This window comes from Typopeltis vanoorti, chromosome 2 (genome assembly GCF_054136105.1).
Source record: "Typopeltis vanoorti isolate ZY-2024b chromosome 2, IOZ_Tvanoo_1.0, whole genome shotgun sequence".
NCBI classification, from domain to species: Eukaryota; Metazoa; Arthropoda; class Arachnida; order Uropygi; family Thelyphonidae; genus Typopeltis; species Typopeltis vanoorti.
The window spans coordinates 20,785,832-20,808,900 of record NC_143550.1 but is presented as its reverse complement, the minus strand read 5'-3'; the positions used below and the strand labels follow the sequence as shown (position 1 = coordinate 20,808,900).

Below are 23,069 nucleotides of genomic sequence, written 5' to 3'. Positions count from 1 at the left end.
CACATCACACTACTTGAAACTGCCTGCCATTCAAGAAGATTAGCCTTGTATTTCGTATTGAATACTAGGGCTACTTCTTCTTTTCCTTGATTGTCATTGCCTGAATATAACATTTTGTATTTATTGCTCAGAAAGAGCTCACCAGTTTTTGTCTTTTTTGTTTTAGTCACCCCTATTATGTCAATCTGGTACTTATATAATTGCTCAGCTAGCTCCATTTCTTTGCCATTCAGGCTTCTTATGTTGATAGTACCGGTCTTTAACTCTGGTGATGTTGAGTTGGGGTTGAGTGTGTTTTCAGATTTGTTCCAGTAGCTGACTTTTCGCTGTTCACCCTGGCGAAAACAACAGGGGTCTTTTAACCGGGTGACGGCCCATCTGGCATGAACCTTTTGTCATGTTGTACCATCATTTTGTATTTTGGTTTTAGTCAATAAGAATATAATTTGGTCTTGTTTAACTGGGCGATGCCCCATCTAGCATGAACCTTTTGTCATGTTGTACCATCATTTTGTATTTTGGTTTAAGCCAATAAGAATATAATTTGGTCGGCTAAATCCCAAATTGCCAGCCCATCCTCGTTCGTTCAGTATCTAGGTAGATGCCCAACAGGGTGCACCACGAGAACGTGAGGATTGGACATTAGGTCAGAAGCCCTAGTCGGTTCTCCGCATTCCTTTAAAGGCTTTGTGGAGGTCTTCTCTCAGTTGTATAGCTTTGACCCTTAAACACCCCGGAAGAAAATACTGAGTTTATTATTTAAAAGATAAAAGTTTTTATTATCAAGAATTTTTTCAATGATTCGACCTCATCTATTAGTGTTGGCACTACCCCATAGAGTATTGCGACCGTTAAAGTCACCAATCAAAAGTATGGGTTCCGGCAGTTGCGAGATAAGGTTATCAATATCAATTTCATTTAACTCAGCATTTGGTGGTAATTAAATTGAACATACTGTAATAAGTAATCCCACAGAGAAGCAAATCGCTACTGCTTCCAGGGAAGTATTAATTTGGACCTGATGGAAAAAAATATGACTGCCCACTAGTATAGCTACTTCTCCTTGAGCAGGACTATCTCGAGTTCTATCCTTACATACAACAGTGAAATTCCTAAAGGTACGGTCCTCATTGGGTCTTAAGTAAGTTTCCTGTAGACAGAAACAGAAAGGTTTGTGTGTCTGCAACAACATCTTGATATTGTCAATATTCTGGCGGATCCCATGATTCCATTGTAAAAATTTTTCTGTTATCTTGATTTAATTGACTTGTCTGGTTTTCGAGAGGTTGAGGGCTTACCTGTGTCAGATTTATATTTATCCACTGTTTTAGGGAAGTATGGACAGCCAGTGCCCATCTCTTCCTCTGGTAGAGTGTTCAAAACATCAAATGTGTTAGGGTCAGTTGGTATGTTTAGTTTGCTTTCAGTGGGTATCGACGTATCCATTTTTCCTGTGTGAGTGTCTGGTGGTTCATCTTTGAGTGGAGTCTCCACCATAATTTTTTTGACAGGTGAGTTTTCATCGAATGGGACCATTTTATGATCACAAGAGAAGCACTTGTGATCGTAAAGTTCAGTTATGGTGGAATAGACATGCATGTTTGAGTTGCTGTTGGCACTTTTTTAATTGTTACTCAGCATAAGAGGATCATAGAACAGGTGTAATGGTGGCCAGCTTTCTTTTTGCATCCTGATATGTTATGTTTTGTTCTGGTTTAATTTTTTGTATCACTTTTCATCTTTCCATTTCTGCCATGCACGAGCATATGCTGGATGATCTCCCTGACAGTTGACACATTTAGCTTCTTTTTCACAGCAAGATTTATTATCATGTTCTTTACTACCACATCGGGCACAGGTAGTAGAACCACGACAGGTAGTTTGGGCATGTCCATATCTTTGACATTTAAAGCATTTCAGCGGGTTAGGGATGTACATTCTAACAGGACAGCTGAGATACCCTGCTTTTACAGATGCCAGAGGCCTAGGTGTTTCAAAAGTAAGGATGATGTTCTTTGTTGAGACCAGGCGACCATCCCTGCATATCAGAATGTACCTCACACCCGTCGCTCCTTGATCTTTAAGCTTTGAACATATCTCCTCATCAGGAACATCAAGGAGATCCCATTCTGATATCACTCCTCTACTGGAATTGAGTGTTCTGTGAGGTGTTACTGCAATATGTATTCCACCCATTGTCGTTGCTCTCAGTAGTTTCTCGGAATGTTGTTTGCACATTGTTGACACTAGGATATCACCAGAACACAATTTCTCGACAGTTTTGGGAGGTCCTGCAAGTCCTTCTAACCTTTTTGGATAATGACATTTTCCCAATTGGTTTTTCACCTGTTGCATGAATGATTAAAAAGGTTGGTACATTTATGTTAGTATCTGATAACTTTTGTTTCTTACTTCTGTTTCCATATGCTGTGTCTATATTATCAGTACTTGGTTGGGACTTTGTTAGGGCCCCTGAAACATTTGAGGATGAAGAATTCATATTTAAGGAATTTTTAATTCGGTGGCAGAGCTCCCCCCCCCCACACACACAGATGCCCACTACTCGCCAAGCAAAGACTGCGCTCAGGAGTGGAATGCCAGGGCTACCCTGGACGTTATACCGGCACAGCAGCAGGTCTAGGATCCCGACCCTGGACCATGGGGTGAGAGTCTTGCACTACTTTGGCCCCTGCTTCAGCAGGGGCCAAAGTAATGCAAGACTGCCAGGATCCCCCTTTCCGGATGTCCACGAACAATCTTTCGTATTTATATTTGCTGTAGTGTAGTAAAGTAGCTTTCTTCCATCATATTCTGTGACAGGTATTCAGAGCATGGTCAGCAAGCCCAGAATGGCTATATTGGTGAAACTGGATGTAGTCTTTGTGGTTGGATATCCTGATATTAGCTGTCCTGCCTATTTGGCCATAGTAGGACAGTTTACAGCTGCAAGGGACCTGTTATACTCTAGGTATGTCTGGGGGGAAGTGGCTGGTCTTTGGTGGAGCAGAAGGATGCCAATTTCTTGAATAGTTTGTAACAGGTCGTCAGGTCATTTCTTTAGGATTTTGGTTAACTTTACAGAGGTGCCCAGGCTGTAAGGAATGGTGATAGATTTAGTGTAATCTTTGTTATGAAAGGGGGGGGGGGGTTGTGGTTAACTGGTTTTAATTTTTTCTGGATTTTTTGGGGATTGCAACCATTGGCTAAGAACGTGTTAAGGATGTGGTCTAGTTCAGTGGATAGGGCACTGTCATCTGAACAGATTAATTTTGACCAGTTATATAGAGTTTTTATAACCCCTTATTGTTGTGGTGGGAATTGCTGGAGAATGTATGTATGGGTTGGTTTTCTTTAAACAGAGAAAGCCAAGACTCCATCAGGCTGGAATGTAATCAGAGTGTCTAGGAATGGAAGACTGCTGTTTTACTTTTTCCAAGATGAACTGGATTCTGGAGTGTTTATTGTTCAAGTGTGTTAAGAAGATGTGGAGTGTATCTGAGTCATGTAGCCAAATAGTGAAAACATAATCCATGTAGCTTAGTCAAACAGTGGATTTTTGGGGGGCTGAGTTTAAGGCTTTTTCTTCAAAAGTCTCCATAAAGAAGTTGGCCAGATGGGGAGAGAGTGGAGAATCTATGGCTGTCTCCTCTGTTTATAGAATTTTCCTTGCCAAACGAAATAGCCTGAGTTCATTGTGAACTGAAATAGGGTTGAAATATCGGGAGGAAATTTGGCTTGGATGAGCTCTAAGGTATCTTTGAGTGGGACATTTGTGAATAGGGAGGAGACAACAAAACTGACCATTATGCCAGTGTGTTGGAGTGAGAAGTTTTTCCATACTGGCTTTGAAGTGGGTTGAGTTTTTGATGTGTAATGGTGTGTTGCCAGTATAGTGTATGAGCATTTTTGCTAAATGTTTGGGTAATTTGTATGTGGGAGGAATCAATGCCATCCACAATAGGACGTAATGGCACATTTTGTTTATGGATTTTTGGTAGTCCATATATTGGGGGGGGGCTAGAGTTAAAAGACTTTAGTTTGTTAGTAACTTCCTCAGGCCAAGAAGTAACTTTCTTAAGGAGCCTTTGGAGTGTTTTGATTTGGGAGCTGGTGGGATCATATTCAATATGGAGTTGGTAGACCAATCTAACAATAAAGGAGTAAGCTTACCTGTATAGTCTGTACGCTTAAAAGTAAACTCAACCATCCACCAAAGCAGATGGTTGAGGACCACAGTGGCAATTCCCTTATTCACTTTGGTGATTACTGTTCCTCTGTTGTTCTTCATTTCTTGTAGAGCTTTCTATTCTTCCTTGGATAGGTGGTTTTGCTTTGGTCAGAACACCAGCTACATCCAGTCTGATGTTGGAAATATTGCTGGGAAGGTTGAGGATTCCATGTTCTATCTGCATCATTATTTCTTTTTAAGGTATTTTCGTCGGAGCTAAGGCAAAATTGTGGCCACGTGCAAGTCTGCTGAGTGCTTCAGGCTTCAAGGTAATGGAAGACAGGTTAGTTACTGTGTTGAGTGGTAGTTGGGGTTTGGAGGTAGAGTTCCTTTTCAAATTTTTTGATATGCTGACATCGTATTTATTAAAATTCTTTATCTGCTGAAGCGCACAAGATGTCATATAGAATCGTCCAAAGGTCATGGCTCAGAGTAGCAGCAAGCTCTTCTTCTAACGCATGAATAGCCTCATTGATGTCGGGTGCCTTATGTGAAGAGAAGCGGTGCTTTAATTTCACACAATTACTTTACTATCCTGGCAGCATTTTAAGAAGGTCAAATGATTTAGTTGTCATGATATCTTCAGCTTTAATTTGTCGTATTGGCGGGCATTGCGTGCGACAGAATCTCCGTGGATGATAGTAATTCTTGTTGATAAGCTTATACATTGATAATACATGACTATTAAATTATTTCAGGAAATTACAGCGTATACTAAATATTAATTAAAAGAAAACTTGAATCAATACTTTCTATATTTCGGCAATGTTACATTGCCATCTTCATGGGAACATAAAACTATGATAAGTGCACTCAGGCTTTTTTTTGCCTGTGTGCACTTATCTGACCAAACTGACCAGAGCAAAACCACCAAAAACTGCTCTACAAGAAATGAAGAGCGACAGCGAAATAGTTATCTGTTACCCAAGCGGATAACGGAAATTCCACTGTGGTTCTCAACCAAACAGACTATACAGGTAAGCTTACTTCTTTATTTTTAGATCGGTCTACCTACCTCCCTATTGAATATGATCCCACCAGCTCCCAAATCAGAACACTCCAAAGGCTCCTTAAGAAAGTTATTTCTTGACCTGAAGAAGTTACTGACAAACAAAAGCCTTTTAACTCTAGACCCCCCCCCCCACCCCTGAATATATGGACTACCAAAAATCCACAAACAAAATGTGCCATTATGTCCCATTGTGGATGCCTTGATTCCCCCATATACAAATTAGTCAAACATTTAGCCAAAGCGCTCACACACTATACTGGCAACACACCATCACACATAAAAAAAAAACTGCCCACTTCGAAGCTATAGAAAACCTCTCACTCCAACACACTGACATAATGGTCAGTTTTGATGTCTCCTGCCTATTCAGAAATGTCCCTCTCAAAGATACCTTAGAGCTCATCTCATCTAAGCCAAATTTCCTCTGATATCTCAGCCCTATTTCAGTTCACAATGAACTCAAGCTATTTCGTTTGGCAAGGAAAATTCTACAAACAGATACAGGGGACAGCCATGGGTTCACCACTCTCCCCACCCCTGGCCAACGTTTTTATTGAGACTTACAGAAAAAGCCTTAAACTCAGTCCCACAAAAACCCACTGTTTGACTATGCTATGTGGATGATGTGTTCGCTTATTTATTTTATTTATCGTATGGCTTGTACACATAGTTAAAAGAAAATAAGATAAAATACACATGAATATAGATAAGATACACATATATGATAATATAAATAAAAAATAAAAAAAGTAAAACATCTACATTCAGGTAAATACAAATATGAAATTTATGACAAGCATCAGACAGAATATTAATCATATTTTAACATTTAGGTTTTTAATCCAGTTGATCACCTCTGGGGATAGGTCAAAGATATCCTTAAAGTCACCTGGATGCCGTCAGCTCACATTCCTGTACTATATGGCGAATGGTTTGGGTCTCAGCTCCACAGGGACAGTGGGGATTTCGTATCTTACCTCACTTTGAAAGTAAGTCTCCACATACACCATGGCCTGTATGAATCCTGTTAGCCGTCGTCCATATATTCCTGGGCAGGTCAAATCCAGATGGTTTTTGGAAGATGTTTATGTAATTACGAACTTTAGGTGATACTGCTTGGGACCACAGTACATCCCACCTACTCACCATACTGTCATTCTGGCTAAGAAGATTACAGGTTTTTTTTATAGCAGGTCTTCTGGATTTTAGTCTATTAGATAAAGCATCTGGAATAAATTCATATATATTGGGAGGTTTGGTTATTTAAAATTCTTCTATATTCACGAAACAAGGCTTCCTGTCATAGCAGTTCCAGAGGAGCAATATGGCTCAAAGTGGAGAGCCATTGTAAGGGCATACTCCTAATGCAACCCATTATTAAATGCAACATGGAGTTAAGTTGAGCATCTAGTTTATTGACATGGTAACTATTGAGCCAGACGGGAGCAAGCACCATACTTTGATGCACTGTAAACTACACCATGGCAGTGCACCATGGTGTTATGGCGCTTGAGCCCTATATAGTACCACAAAGCTTGTGAACTATTATTTCTGGTGCGAACTTTAACAGTGATATTAATCATATGCAAGTTCTATCCAAAGTTATTCCCCGATATTTAGGTGTCGGATTAAACAAAATTAATGTTCCATCAGCATATATCTCTGGTTTTTGATTTACAAGTCTATTATTGAGGTGAAAGTAAGAACATTCGGTTTTACCAGAATTTGATGTTAATCTCCATTTATTATAGAACTGCCATAAAGCTGACAGATCATTTGTCAATATTTCTTCAGTTCTTTTTATAGACTTGTCACTGATCGCCAAAGCTAGATCATCTGCATAAGCAAACTTCCTGCTGGCTGTTTCAGGAATATCTGCAATGTAAAGGCTAAAGAGCAGTGGTGCGAGCACCAAGCCCTGAGGTAATCCATTCTTAAGCACTCTGTTTACTGATGCTTCCTCAGGTGACTACCCCGAAATATCGATCACACAGTAAGTTGTTTAAGAGATGACCCAATATTTTACATGGGATGACCTTAAGAAATTTATATACGAGTCCCTAACTCAAAACAGTATCGTAAGCCGCTGTTAAGTCAATAAAGACTGCAGTAGTCTTCAGGAATCTTTGAAATCCTGCTTCAATGTAGGTTATTAAGCTGAGAACTTGATTTGTGCGGTTGCGATCTCTTCTGAACCCTGCTTGTTCTATTGGAACATGTTCCAAAATTTTATCACTGATCCTATTCAATATTAGTCTCTCCAACAATTTGTAGGTTGCACTTAAAAGGGCTATGGGGCGATAGCTTTCAGTTCTGTCTGCTGGCTTACCTGGTTTTAACACAGCAATGATTTTTGTCATTTTAAATTCTTTAGGAATGCAGCCACTTTCAAGCATATCGTTAAAGAACTTAGCAAGCCACGATCTTGCATAAGGTCCACAGTGCATCAGGAATTCATTATGAATATTGTCAAATCCAGGATCTTTCCCCATTTTGATATTTTGAAATGCTGAGGATATTTCCTCACGGGATAAAGGCAAAGAGAATTGTTGATTCCTTTGAGTTACAGACTTCATAGCCTTTAGCTCACATTTTACCTCTTTAGTATGTTCTTTATCTATCGGAGGTCTAGAAAGCGAAACAATATGGGCAGCTATCTGATTTGGATCGACAAGAGATTTCTTTCGTACAGAGGGGCTTGAACCAAGCTTTTAAGTAGCGGCCAGGCTTTTCTACTAGAGTGTTTGAAATCTATGTTTTCAGTTATTTGAATCCACTTTTCTCTACGAGCAGCGTTGAGACTATGGAACAGTTCTTCTCCTATCTCAGGATCCTTACTTTCAATTCCTTGAAAGTAAGGATCGCAATTTCGCTTTCATTGGTCCATCCAGGCATGTATTATTTTTGGTAGCCTCGAGAAATGTGTATTTTTGTCACCGCTATATCTACTCCCGTGAACCGTGTATAGTTTTTGTAAGTTAGGGGAGTTCTTCTAAGCCATGCGTCTAGATCCGCAGTGAAGTTTCCCAGTCAGCTTTTTGGAAATTCCATCTTAGTCAAGGAAATGATGTTATCACTGGAATTTCGGCTCCTAATTCCATAAAGATGGGATGGTGCTGGCTATTTGGAAAAGTCTCAAGAATACGCTTGAAAGTCTGTAGAGGCTGATTTTCACTATCAGTGGAGACGAACATCAAATCTGGGTTATATTCCTTATTCCAGACTCTTGATTTAAAAGTGCCTTTTTCCTTGGCATCAAAAAACCAAGTGAAGACAGTGTTGATCTGCCCATACAGCTAATATTTCCCAGTTTTGATCATTCCAATCGCATTTCCAAGAAGTATGATGACTTTTGAAGTTCCCAGAGTACACTGTTGGGTAGGAGTATGTCTGTAGAACATCATTTGGCTAAACAGTTGCAGGTGGTTTATATACATTCACAATTGTAATGGCTGCTATTTTATCCATAAGATCTATTTTAACAGATCTTATGGATTTCGTCATCAGTAGAAGATATCAGCACAGCATTCTCAATACCATTTCAGACATATGTTATGTTGCAGTATCTATGACTGTAAGTAATCCCGAGAATGTCGTAGCCAGGGATTATTGCTCTAGATTTAACTTGATCTTCAGTTTTGATATGTGATTCTTGAATGAGAAGTAAATTGACGTTTTTTTCCCGTAGAAGTTTAGAAAGACATTGACATTTTGATGCGCTAATACCCTCAAAATTTAAATGGTAGATACGGATATTATGTCCAATATTCCTTATCAGCTGGTTCGAAGAAGAACCATTGTGATTTAGTTCAGTGGTTAGGGCATTGTCATCTGAACAGATTAATTTTGCTCTGTTGTTGATGTGTTTGCTATTTGGCCACATGGCTCAGATACACACACACCACATCTTCTTAACACACTTAACAACCAACACCCCAGAATCCAGTTCACCTTGGAAAAGGAAAAAAACAACAGTCTTCCTTTCTTAGACACTCTGATTACATGCCAGCCTGATGGATCCTTGGTTTTCTCTGTTTACAGAAAACCAACCATACAGACAGATACATTCATCAGCAATCAACCCTCCCCTCACAACAATATGGGGTTATAAAAACTCTATATAACAGGGCAAAATTAATCTGTTCAGATTACAGTGCCCTATCCATTGAACTAGACCACATCCTTAACACGTTCTTAGCCAATGGCTAGAATCCCCAAAAAATCCAGAAAATATTAAAACCAGTTAACCACAATCCCCCCCCTCCCCCTTCACAACAAAGATTACACTAAACCTATCACCATTCCTTATATCCAGGACATCTCTGAAAAGTTAACCAATATCCTAAAGAAATATGACCTGATGACCTGTTACAAACCGTTTAAGAAATTGGCATCCCTTATCCTCTCCATCTAAGACCAGCCGCTTCCCTTAGATCTACCTGGAGTATGCCAGGTCCCTTGCAAATGTAAACTGTCCTACTATGGATAGCTGAACACAAAGGCTACATCTGGTTTCACCAATATATAGCCATTCTGGGCTTGTGGACCATACTCTGGATACCTGCCACGGAATACGATGGAAGAAAGCCACTTTACTACACTATAGCAAATATAAACATGAAAGATTGTTCATGGAATCATCCTTAGCTATAAAACACTTCCCAAACCTCAACAAATTTAGGTGCATCAGACTGCCCCTAATTTGGGAAGCTTACATCATGAGAACATCAGCCCCAACAGCCAAGACATCCCCCATTTATCCCACTAGGGGGGGGGGGCACCTTTAGGACTCTAGGAACAATGTTAGTTACTCTCTTCAGCCTCATTTGCTCATTGTTAGCGCATGTGTGCACTTATCATAGTTTTATGTTCCCATGAAGATGGCAATGTAACATTGCCAAAATATAGGAAGTATTGATTAAAGTTTTCTTTTAATTAATATTTAATATACATTATAATTTCCTGAAATAATTTAATAGTAATGGGTTGATAAAGAGAAATTATTAATATAAAATAAGAGCTAAAAAAGTAATTAGCAAGTCAGCAGGTAACACCTGTTGGATGCAAAGCAGGGAATAACAAAACAATCTCACACAAGAACCTTTACAATTCTTCAAGGCAATGAAAAGATTCAAGGTGAGATTTTATCATTTGCATCAATGCTACATTAACTTAAAATTTAAATTCATACTTACCAACAACTTTTACTTCTGGAAAATCTTTTGACACAACTTGAACAGCAATTTGTGCAGGAAATCCAGGACTATGTGGGGATTGACATGAATGGGATGATGATGGACTAGGGTTTTGTTTTACAGCAGGGGTACTGGAAGGGGAAGGGTGTGAAAGACAGTTTGCTGATGGGAGAGAATTAGCTTTGAAGGGAACCTGAATACCTGGAGGACTCGATATATGTTGTACATAGGATTTTGCAGCTGGATGTACAGATGGTGGTGGTGGTGCCGGTCCAGTTGCACTTATAACTCGTTTGGTGCTCAGAATGTTTCTCCGCCTTTGTATAGGAACATACCGCCTGTAAAAATAAAATTTTCAGTTAGTAATAAATAAGTTCGTCCATGATTTCACTCCTCAAAAATACTCAAGTTTTAATGCACTTAGATGTCAAATTCGTTCTCTGTAACTAATAACATGGAACTGCTTAATTACCACTCAAATCAAGGTGTCTAGGAAGGTTTGACAAAACTAGGCAAGCCTTCCTAGAAGAGTATTGAGGTGACAGAGGAAAGAGTAATGGGTCTGGGTCATGAGGCAGGCCAACTAGAGAATGCATTGTCAACATGTCTTAGACAGATAGAACTTTTGATTGATTGGTTGGTTGGTTGGTTTAGAGTTTATTTGGCACAAAAACTACAAATGTCATACTGTGCCATACTAAGATTACAACTATACATAAGCAGTTAAAGAAAATTGTAAACAATATGCCTGTACAAAAATTTGGTTCTATAAAGTAGCATCTACATAGAAACAGAAATGCTGCAGAGGGCACAGCAACACACAAGGTTAAAGGTTACAGTAGTACAAAAATTGTCGACAATACAAGTTAAATAAACAAAATGTGTGTATAGAAATCCAAGCCAAGGAATGCAGTATCTACATATGGTTAAAATTATAACATGTTTTTACAGACATACATAAATAGGCAAAAAGGAATTATTATACAATATGTATGCATAAAAATAAAATTTGGCAATGTGGTATCTACATAAAAACAAATTTACAAGAAGGGTACACAAATATACAAGGTGTCCTACAAAAATACATAATTAGTCAAAAAAAAAAATAGTAAATAATATATATATGCACAAAAGTTAAGTTGGGCAATGCAGTATCTACATATAAGATTACAACAAATGTTATTACAGTAATACACAGCATTAAAGAGGAATTATTATACAATATGTATGCATAGCAGTGTGGTATTTACAAAATTACAAAGTAACACAAGGCTACAGAAATACATGATTGGTCAGAAATTAATGAATAATTTATACATTAGTGCTCAACTCCTGCACATATACATCACAAAACATTACATATTTTGTAATATATACGTACAAAAGTTAAAAGAAGCAATACAGTATTTACATATAAACGAAATTACACTCAGATGTGTTTGTATAAATTACTTCTTTGTAAAAAATTAAAAACATCGTGCAATTTGCCAGAGTCTGGCACTCTACCAGTATATGATAAATAGTGAGATGTATATTGCATTTTTCACGTATGGAAGGGTCATTAGCTCTCAGTAAATAAGAATGTGTAAGGTGATTGTGACCTATGCGGAGCCTAATGAGAACAACTTCCTCTCTTCTCTTTATTCATCGACTAGAATGCCAATGCATAATTTCAGGTTTAATGGCATATAATTTGTTTGTTAATGCTTCCTGCCATGATGACTGCCATTGAGCAATTAGCTTTGATCTTATAAACTGTCTGTAGTCTGTATATGGTACTGTCAAACAGTACATGGAGAAAGTTTGAGCTGATTTAGCAGCTACATCTGCAGCCTCATTTCCTTTGATTCCAATGTGGCTGAGAATCCAGCACAACTGAACATCAAAATTAAGGATTTTCATTTTGTGAAACAGGTGTAACACCTCAAAGTACTGGATGTGGATTATACATAGGAGAGGAGATAGCCTGTAAAGAGCCCAATGAGTCTGTATAAATTATACACTTTTGGTAGCAGTTTTCTTTTATATGAACAAGTGCAAGCTAAATGGCATGTAACTCGGCTGTATAATTACTGCAATCAGGTGGGATCTGGTTGGAGATAATAATGTCAGGAAACACATCAGCACAGCCAACAAAGGTATTAGTTCTTGAATCATCAGTATAGACAAGAAATCAGAGTGCACTGCTCTGTGTGCATTAAACAATTGGAGGTAGACAGATGATGGAGTATGAGATTTCTGTAGCTGACAAAGTGAGAGGTTGCGGGACAGTTTGCAAACCAGTCATGGAGAGATGCTGTTATGTTTAGTGTAAGCAATGTTGCCAAAATTCATACCAAGAGCTTGCATAGTCTCTTTAACATGCATACCAAAAGGACATATGGCAGTTTGAAGTGTGTGGTATTGAGCTTCCCAGTGCAGAGAAAAGAGACTAAGCTTTTTGTCATAAGCTTTTTCCATGTCAAAAAAAAACTGAAACAAGGTGTTCTTGCTTCAGAAATGCATCTTTTATACAAGTTTCTAAACGGACCAAATGGTTTAAAGTTGAGCGATGTCTACAGAACGCGCATTGTGTATTGGAGAGAAGATTGTTGCTTTCTAAATACCAGAGAAGTCTGGCATTAACCATTTTCTCTAGTATCTTACAAAGACAGCTGGTTAGAGCAATGGGTTGATAATTATTTACTTGTGTTGGATCTTTTCCTGGTTTAAGGATAGCAATTACAATTGACTTATGCCAAGAATTTGGAAACTCTTCCTCTGCAAGTATTCTATTGTGTATAATAGGAGAAGAAGATCCAGAAGATGATGGTAGATGTTTTATCATTTCATAATGGATGTCATCAGGCCCTACTGCACTAGGGTGAGATAGTAGAAGAGATCTTTTTAGTTCCTCCTTAACAATTGGCTGATTGTATGGCTCAAGAACATTGGTAGAAAAATTTAGCCTTTATTTCTCTTGCTGTTCTTTCAGAATTAAAAATTCAGGAGGATATGAAGCTGTTGCGAAGATTCTGGCAAAATTTTCTCCCAGAGTGTCTGCAGTGGCTTTTGGGATCAGCAATAACACTTCCATTAATGGTCTAAGGTAGACAGTGTATTCTATATCTGTCTTTCATTTTCCGTATTTTATCCCATACAATTTTTGGACTGGTCATTTGATTAATTGATGTAGTAAATTGGATCCATGATTATTTTTGACTCTGACACCTCACATAGCGTGTTTTGGCTCGAACATGCTTGAAAGCTATAAGGTTTGATGTGGTGGGATATCTACAAAATATATCCCATGCTCTGTGTTGATCTTTTTTGGCTGTCTGACATTCTGGGTTCCACCAAGGCTTTGGATAGAGTGGAAACCGAGAATATGTTTTTGGGATGGAGGCTCTTGCTGCCTGGACAATGCACTCTGTTATATATTTTACCATTTCATTGATAGGCATTTGACTGATGGCATCAGCATTAAATTTTGCAAGATGAGAGAAAGTGTTCCAGTCAGCCTGGTCCATTTTCCATATAGGTATCTGTGTGGGTGAACATGGTTCCTGTGAAGACATTGTACAGAGAACAGGAAAGATCACTTCCATATATGTTCTCTTCCACATCCCACGTGAACAGTGGAAGAATAGAAGGGAAGCAGATTGTAAGATCAATTGCAGAATATGAACGGGTAGGCGTATGGAAGAAAGTATCGAGTTTATTATTTAAAAGGGAAAGGTTATTATTATCAAGAATTCTTTCAATGATTCGAACTTGTCTATTAGTGTTGGTACAACCCCATAGAGTATTGGGACCATTAAAGTCGCCCATCAAAAGTATGGGTTCAGACAGTTGCGAGATAAGGTTATCAAGATCAGTTTCATTTAACTCAGTACTTGGTGGTAAATAAATTGAACATGCCGTAATAAGAAATCCCAAGGAGAAGCAAATCGCTACTGCTTCCAGATAAGTATTAAGTTGGACCTGATGGAAAGAAATAATTGCCCACTAGGATAGCTACTCCTCCATGAGCAGGACCACCTCCAGTTCCATCCTTGCATACAACAGTGAAATTCCTAAAGGTAGGGTCCTCATTGGGTCATAAATATGTTTCCTGTAGACAGAAACAGAAAGGTTTGTGTTTCTGCAACAAAATCTTGATATCATCGATATTCTGGCAAAATCCACAACAGCTTCATTGTAAAAATTTTCCTATTGTTTTGGTTTTATAGACTTGTCTAGTTTTTAGGAGGTTGAGGGCTTACCTTTCTCAGATTTAATTTATCAATTGTTTTGTGAGGTATGGACGGCCAGTGTCCATCTCTTCCTGTGGTAGAGTGTTCAAAACATCAAATGTGTTAGGGTCAGTTGGTATGTTTAGTTTGCTTTCAGTGGGTATTGAGGTATCCATTTTTTTCTGTGCGAGTGTCTGGTGGTTTATCTTTAAGTGATATCTTTGCCATAATTTTTTGACAAGTGGGTTTTCATCGAGTGGGATCATTTTTGGAGTTGTTTCTGGAGTAAGGCCATAGGTCAAGTGATTGATGTGCTCAACAGAGAAGTACTTGTGATCATAAAGTGCAGGTATGGTGAAATTATCAGATAATGGAACAGACATACAAGTTTGAGTTGCTACTGTCACTTTCTTTTTGCATCCTGGTAAGTTATATTTTGCTCTGTTTTCATTTTTTGTATTTTGTTTTCATCTTTCCATTTCTGACATGCACGAGGGTACGCTGGATGATCTCCCTGACAGTTGACACATTTAGCTTTTTTTGCACAGCAAGATTTGTTATCATGCTCTTTACTACCACATCGAGCACAGGTAGTAGAATTATGACAGGCAGTTTGGGCATGTCTATATCTCTGACATTTAAAGCATCTCAGTGGGATAGGGATTAACATTCTAACACGACCACTGAGATATGCTGCTTTTACAGATGTTGGAGACTTAGGTGTATCAAAAGTAAGGATGATATATTCTTGCTTGGAACTAGGCGACCATCCCTATGTATCAGGATGTGCCTCACCCCTGTCACTCCTCAATCTTTAAGTTCTGAACATATCTCTTCATCAGGAACATCAAGGAGATCCCATTCTGTATCACTCCTCTACAGGCATTAAGTGTTTTATGAGGTGTTACTGTAATTTCTATTCCATCTATTGTTGTTGCTCAGAATTTTGCTGACAAAATGTTTCCACAAAGACATCACCAGAACACAATTTCTTAACAGTTTTGGGAGATCTTGCCAGCCTTCTAAACCTTTTTGAATAAAGAAGGGCGACATTTTCCCTGTAGCATGTATTATTAAAAATGTTGGTACATTTATGTTAGCATCATATATCTTTTGTTTCTTACTTCTGTTTCTATATGCTGTATCTACAGAATCAGTACTTGGTTGAGACTTTGTTAGGGCCCTTGAAACATTTGAGGATGAAGGATTCATGCTCAAGAAGTTTTTGGTTCGGTGCCAGAGCTCCACACCACCATGGAGCCACACATGGAAGCCCACTGCCTGGCAAGCAATAACTGCACTCAAGAGTGGAATGCCAGTGCTATTCCGAACGCTATACCAGCACTACAGCAAGCCTAGGATCCCAACTCCGAGTTATGGGGTGATTGACTTACTACAACACTGTTGACCCTTGCAGGCAAGTCCACTAGCTGACTGATTGGCTGAGCCATCCAGGACCACCCATCTTGCTGAAGCAGGGACCAAAGTAGTGCAAGACTACCAGGCTCCCCCCTTTCCAGATGTCCACAGGTTGCACCATATGGCAAATATGGCGGTAGGATGTTTGATCCCAGTGATGGTGGTCTGGAAAAAAGGATAGTGAAAAAGATTCGGGAGAAGTAGAGCGAAGAATATGAGAAGAAAAGCAAAGAAAAAGAGGAAGAATGAAAAGGGCCAGTACCATCACTGGGAGGTCCCCTCCAACATGAACAGGTGCCCACATGGAGGGGGTAGAACTTTTGAGAGGGGCTGGGTCAAGAGCTTGTTTTTCAAAAAACATCAACATTAACAACATTAAAATATTGGCAGCAGTAGAGAGGGGATAAGAGGGGTGAATCCATAGAAGTGTACCCTTTGTATATTTTGTTCTTCCAAGAGAAACATTCAGAATGAATTGCAAAGGTAAAGATATCAGGAGGAAAAACTATTTTTAAGTGATAAGGTGTCATTTAAGTAAATGCTGGTAAACAGCGAGGTGATGTCAAAGATATCTATGTTATTAAGAGTTATATTTTCAATAGAAGTTTTAAAATAGGTAAAGTTCTTTTTATGTGTGATGTGGTATGGCCAGCAGGGGATGGAGATAAGAGATTTCACTAATTGTTCAGATAATTTATAGCAGGGAGAATCAGTAGCACCTACTAAGGATCTTAGGATAAACTCAGTTTATGGATTTTAAATAAGCCATATATCTGGAGGTGGAGAAGGATGAGAACTGAAGGGATTTTTTGTGATTTCAGAAGGTCAGGAAGAAATATTTTTGAGTAGACTTAATTGATCTGAGATTTAGTGGCATCATAATCTATAGGTAAGTAGATAGAGCAGTCTTTGAGAATGATATCCATTTTTTTATTGTATTCACTAGCATTAAGGATAACAACAGCACTTCCTTATCAATCTGGTGATGACTATACTATATCTCTGCATAGTTTCTCAAAGGCACTGAGTAAGGAGACTTCTTTTAGAAAGAAAAGATCTTGAAAGAATGCTGGCAAAGTCAAGTCTGCTGTTGTTAGCTATTTGTAAAACCAAGTTATGGATTCTGCATTTTATGATGAACACTAGATCTAGTGCCATTACTTGTTAACTTGATGACATGTTTACTACTGTATGGATGAAGAGGTTGAACCTGAGGCATAGGTTAGAATCCAAAATGCTGTTGTACTTTTTTATGTATATTTTTTACTTTAAAGAATTCTTTCTGGGCAGAGACTTCTGAAATATCAAAGAGAATAGCTAAGAGCTCCAACTGTAATGAGCTGATTGCTGCATTGGTGGCAGTAAGGAAGGTGCATGTAGAATTGATCTGTTCCCACAGCAGAGCAAAACTGGCATGATTGTATAGATACAGAGAACTTTTTTTTTTTTAAAATTTGATGCAGTTGGATATTATTCCATCCTGACATCTTTTAAAAAAATCAAGCCAGTTTAATTGAAGTTTAGACAGAAGTTTGAACTTCAGTCTTTATCCATGTTTTAATTTTGTTTTGTGTTGCCTTTGTGTGTGTGTTACAAGTCTCGTGTTGTCCATCCTGGAGATGTCTCTATGAAAGATGAAATATTGGAAGAATTAGACATAATTTTTAAACTTTTCTCGGTTGCTGTTTCACTCCATTAAGCCTCTGAATGCAAGTTCATCCCAGCACTTAAGCCTTAACAGATCGATACTGATCATTCATAGTGAATAGTGACATGCAGGGCAAGACATTAAGGTAAGTTTTTAAAAAAAACATTTTAAAAATAGTTTTTCCTCCTGATATCACCCTCTTTTTCTTTGCAACTCATTCTGGATATTTCTTTTGGAAGAACAGACAGAGAGTACACCTGTATGGATTCACTTCTCTAGCCCCCCCCCCCCCCACACACACACATGTGCACTAATCTTTTAATGGAATATTTTGAAAAACAAGCTCTTGACCCAGCCCCTCTCAAAAGTTCTATCTGGCTAAGACATGTCGATGATATGTTCTCTATTTGGCCTGCCTCATGGACCAGACACATTACTCTTTCCTCTGTAACCTCAATACTCTTGATTCTAGAAACTAGTTTATAAAGGAAATGGAAACTAAAAATAGTCTAGCCTTACTAGACACCTTCATAACACATCTGTCCTAATGGTAACCTATCCTCTTCAATACAGATCATAGCCCAGAGAGATTACTTTTTCCTCTGTAACCTTAATGCTCTTCACCATAGAATCCAGTTTATAATGGAAAAACTAAAACTAGTCAAGCCTTCCTAGCCATCTTCACAACACATCTAACTAATGGTAACCAGTCCTCTTCAGTACAGAGGAAACCCACTCACACAGACAAGGCAGATACATTCACGAACTTCCCCATCACTTTCATCTCAATAATACGGTTATCATTAAAACACTAACCAAAAGAGTCTAACTTTTGTTCTGGTGAGGTCTCTCTTGCAGAAGAACTTAATCACACCTTGTTATCTAATGGCTACAGATCTCACAGTAATCAAAAAGATCAATCCTCTCCCCAGCCCACAACTTTTTCTTCATAAGGATTTTAGTAATGGTATCACCATTTCCTACATCTAAGGTACATTAGAAAAAAAAAAACCAGGATCTTAAAGAAATACAACTTCTGCATAGCTTTCAAGTCTCACTTGCAACTAGCTACTTTAATCCACTCCATTAAAGACAACTCCCATCTTTCTCAGTCCCCTGTTCCATTAAGTTTGCATACTATGGACAGGAACCAAGGGGAAGGTCACCATCTGCATAGAAGAATATAAAAAATACCGCTGCAGTCATGACTATGGTCACTCAGGCTTGCAGACCATGCTTTAGATTTGGCTCATAGAACTACTGGAAAAAGAGCACCTTGTAGCATTGCAGCAAATTTAGAAGAGACTGTTTTTAGAATGTACAGTTGCTCTCAAAAATCAGCCTAATATGAATAAATATGGTTGCATAAAACTCACCAAAATATTGGAAACACTAATACTTCAAGATCCAAGTTTATATCCTAGGTAATCAACAGGCACCTATAGAGGGCCGAAACATGAAATATTGAAGAATTAAATATTTTTAATCCTTTCTCAGTGCTGTTTCACCAAATCAATCCTTTAACATGAGTCCTCCACTTAAGAATTAACACATGATAACAGTCAATCTGGACAAACCTTGGTATAAAACTTAATAACAGAAACTTAACACACCTAAGATATCATAATTTTTGCAAACTCTCCAGAAGACCTTAATATAATGATAGAAGACCTATATCATGAAAGCAGAAAAGTTGGTCTAAAAATAAACAGAAAAAAAAAACTAAAATCATGTTTAATCATTTTGTAACACCAAAAAACAAATAATAGAAAACAATTTCTTGGAAAGAGTCTCTTCATATACATACTTAGGTTATCTCATTGATCTAAACTGTGGACTCCAAAAGGAAATAAATAAGAGTTCAACTTGCCTGGAGTGCATTCAGAAAATGGAAAAGCATTTTTCAAACCAATGATATCTCACTCTGTTTAAAAATTAAGACATTTAACCAGTGTATATCTCCAGTCATCTCATATGGTTGTGAAACTTGGTCGCTAACAAAGGCATTGGCAAATAAACTAACAACAACTCAAAGAAAAATGGAGAGATTGATGCTAGGCATCACATTAAAAGATAAAAAGCAAAACACCTGGATAAGAAGCCAGACTCACATCACTGATATCATTCTTCAACTATAAGTGACTAAAATGGAGGGCAGGACATCTATCCAGAAGAGAAGACGAGCGATGAGCCACCATACTAACGAACTGGATTCCAAAAGAAGGAAAACGAGTGTGAGGATATCCTAAAAGAAGGTGGAGTGATGAATTGTCAAATTTTGTTGGAGAAAATTGGTCAACCATTGCCAAGAACAGAGAAAGGTGGAAAGAACTTGAGGCCTTCGTCCAGCAGTGGACAGAAAATGGCTGAACAGAAGAAAGAAGAACATTCAATCACTAAACAACAGCAATTTGATCTAAACCTCTTGAAAGCCATCTGACGAGCTATCCCATCTTCTGTTATTTGTATAATTTGGGAATGTAGTCTTTGATAATCTAACAATTTCCACAGGTTTTGCTACAGTTGCTTCAGCTTTGCAAGCACTAACGATAATGAATTTTTGTGTTGTATTTTAAACATCTCAAAATGACACTTTGGTATCTGTTCATACCAGCTGTATTTTAAACTTCTGGGATAAATGTTTGAAAAATTTGTTTGAAACACATTCATGAAAGTGTTTCGTGAAAAAAGAATATGATTAATTTCTTCGAAGCCAATGTGATAAAGCAACATTTTGCAAGTTGCAAAATGTTACAAAAATATACAAACACTCATTTTTCACAAATACTAAATTGCAGTGAAAGTTTTTATATAAATCACACCCACAAAACCAATAACTGATAATTCCATATACGCCAACTCATAGCATATTTCAGTACTATGAGTCCAAATATGTGGATTACACAATCCAGGAATCCTGCTTGAGTGGCCATATATGGAACTGACCTTTAGAAGTCACTTTCAGAATTCAAAGTAAGCAGGATGGATATTTCAGGCTGGGCAAAAAAAGATTTAACAAACGTTAGTAATTCATAACATCCATGAAACAGTAGGATCTGAACCTTTTCAACACTTTGTTGTAGAGCAAAAATACTATAAACTTGGCCAACCAGGAGTTGAACAGCACAATGTACATCAAGGTGGCATCCTAAAAGAATCTAGATGTGTACAATACTGGAACTGGTAAGTGCTTCAAAAGTTAGCTTATTTTCAGCAAGGTATTGTGATATTTCTATATCACTCAATGTGAAAGAAACGAATTGCAGTGTTCAGAAACCATCCCTTAGGTTCTATTAAAAGATCAAAACATGATGGATTAAAGAAACAAATCATACAAAAAAGAGAGGGAACACAGAAGACTTCTAAAAAGGAGTATGTCCTCCTCATCACATACCACTTATTTTCTCATTCAAAATGAGAGAGTACATCAACAAGTGTACAATTTTATGGCAGAGCATTATTAGTTCCACAACCCTGTTTCTATCAAAGATGCTATACACCCCCCCCCCCACACACACACACAAAAATGCATGAATTCAACTTGTATGTTGCAGAACTTGCAATGATTGCTTACATACTGATTGTCAGAAAAATGCAGTGCATGGTGATTAATCACTATAACACTCTTCATATCAAATGGCCACGTATGGCACATGCCAAGTTTTTATGTACATCCCATCCCATAGCATAGCATGATGGAATTAGGGCATAAAGCCAAAACTCTTCTCTAGAAGAGTTTTGGCTTTATGTAACCCTAATTCCATTAAGGCTGTAAAGTGGCTTTTTCAAGCCACTTCAGGCTTCCAGTAAGATGAGCTGTCTTGCACTGGGTAATGACATCTGTAGACTCGCAGGTTGTGAGTTAGAATGCCAGCGTGAAATTAAACATTAAATCTTGGTTGTAAAGTAGAAATGCAACTCCACTTTGCCAACTAGACTAGTACATGTGATAAGGTATGGTGTGAGTGTGGTTTATGGTGCATGTTGTTTTGCTTATGTTGTAACACTTCTATGAAAATGACAGTGAATATCAATATAATGCATCCTCATTATGGTGCAAGGACTATGGTAATCACCACAAACACAGATCTAATGAAAACACTACATGAAGGGAAAATATTGGTTAAGGGCAAAAACTCCAGTTTCACTAAAAGAAATGTCCACTATTTTAGAGAAGAAATGGACTAATATAATATTCAAAAGTAAGTACAGAGAGCTAATTCAATTGATATGTTCAGTTAAAGAACAAGAGATGAAAGACTGGTACAACAAGTCTTTGAGGCAAAAATGGCAGGGGGGGAAAATATTTAGGTCAGATAATGCACTCAGAAGCTTTAAATAATTTAAAGCTATGAGCAGATCAAATCACACCTGAAGAATTTGTTTAGAAACGAGTCATTAAAAAATACTAATAGCCATGATAATATCTGGTATAACTCATGAGGAAAACTACAAAATAACAATACTAGGCCAAAAGATCTCTGTCCCATTATCAACATTTAGATGAAATCATACCAACTCAATCGAGTACTGTGGTTTCTATAAATAAAGCATTTGTGAAACGCTGAAGTGTGTGAATGATTTTTGTAGCAATGTTTTGCTTTATGTTGTCATGCATCCATGCAGACATATGGTCAGCACATATGCACATGTTCTTGTGTCTTCTGCAACTTTTTTTTTCTAATTGCACACTAATATTTCATTAAACAATTTTACAGTAACAATGCCAATGCTAAAATAATTTCCATTCGAGATTCCACATTGTTTTTGATAATCATTTCTAACTGCACCAAACTGTTGGTTTTTTTCAGTTTCAATGTTTTTTTGTAATTATCAGTAAAAATGTCAGAGAAACATATTTTTCTGCAATACTGTTAATATACAAAATTAAGCCTTTCAGCTCTATACTTCTGCAATGGATTATGCACTTACCTAGAGTTCAGTTATGATGAATTTAACTTTCTCACATAGTACTGCTCTCAGAGACCCAACAGTTCAAAACAGCCAGCAGGCCAGTAAAACCTAATTTAAGCACTAACAAAAAGGTGAACATGCAAGCTACTGGGCAGAGCTTGTGTCCTAAGTAGTGCAAACCAAGAAAACTCCAATGCCAAATGTTATATTCTCATAAGCCTGTTGATAAATTTCAGAGCTAAGTTTCTTTTTTTAAGAGTTGGTTATAAAATATGGATGGATTCATAATATCCTTTCATCCTCCATTTTAATATCTTACTTATGCCAAAACGTAGCTTTTCGATTCTATACATTAGACTGTTAATATCCCCCCCCCCTCCCCTAATTTGCAGGGTTTTTTTTCCCCAACTGCACAGAACAACATCCCTGTCCACAGTAT

At 37.8% G+C, this 23,069-nt stretch overlaps 1 protein-coding gene across 4 annotated transcripts in view; it reads right to left on the bottom strand.

Moving 5' to 3' along the window:
- The window catches only part of LOC150108866 (uncharacterized), a 377,690-nt gene that overhangs the window by 129,609 nt on the left and 225,012 nt on the right, over positions 1-23,069 (bottom strand). For all 4 annotated transcript variants that reach the window (XM_090403872.1, XM_090403896.1, XM_090403887.1 and 1 more), the window contains exon 9: positions 10,436-10,773. In XM_090403872.1, coding sequence (XP_090259998.1) covers positions 10,436-10,773 — 338 coding nt within the window. The remainder of the gene's footprint in view (positions 1-10,435; positions 10,774-23,069) is intronic.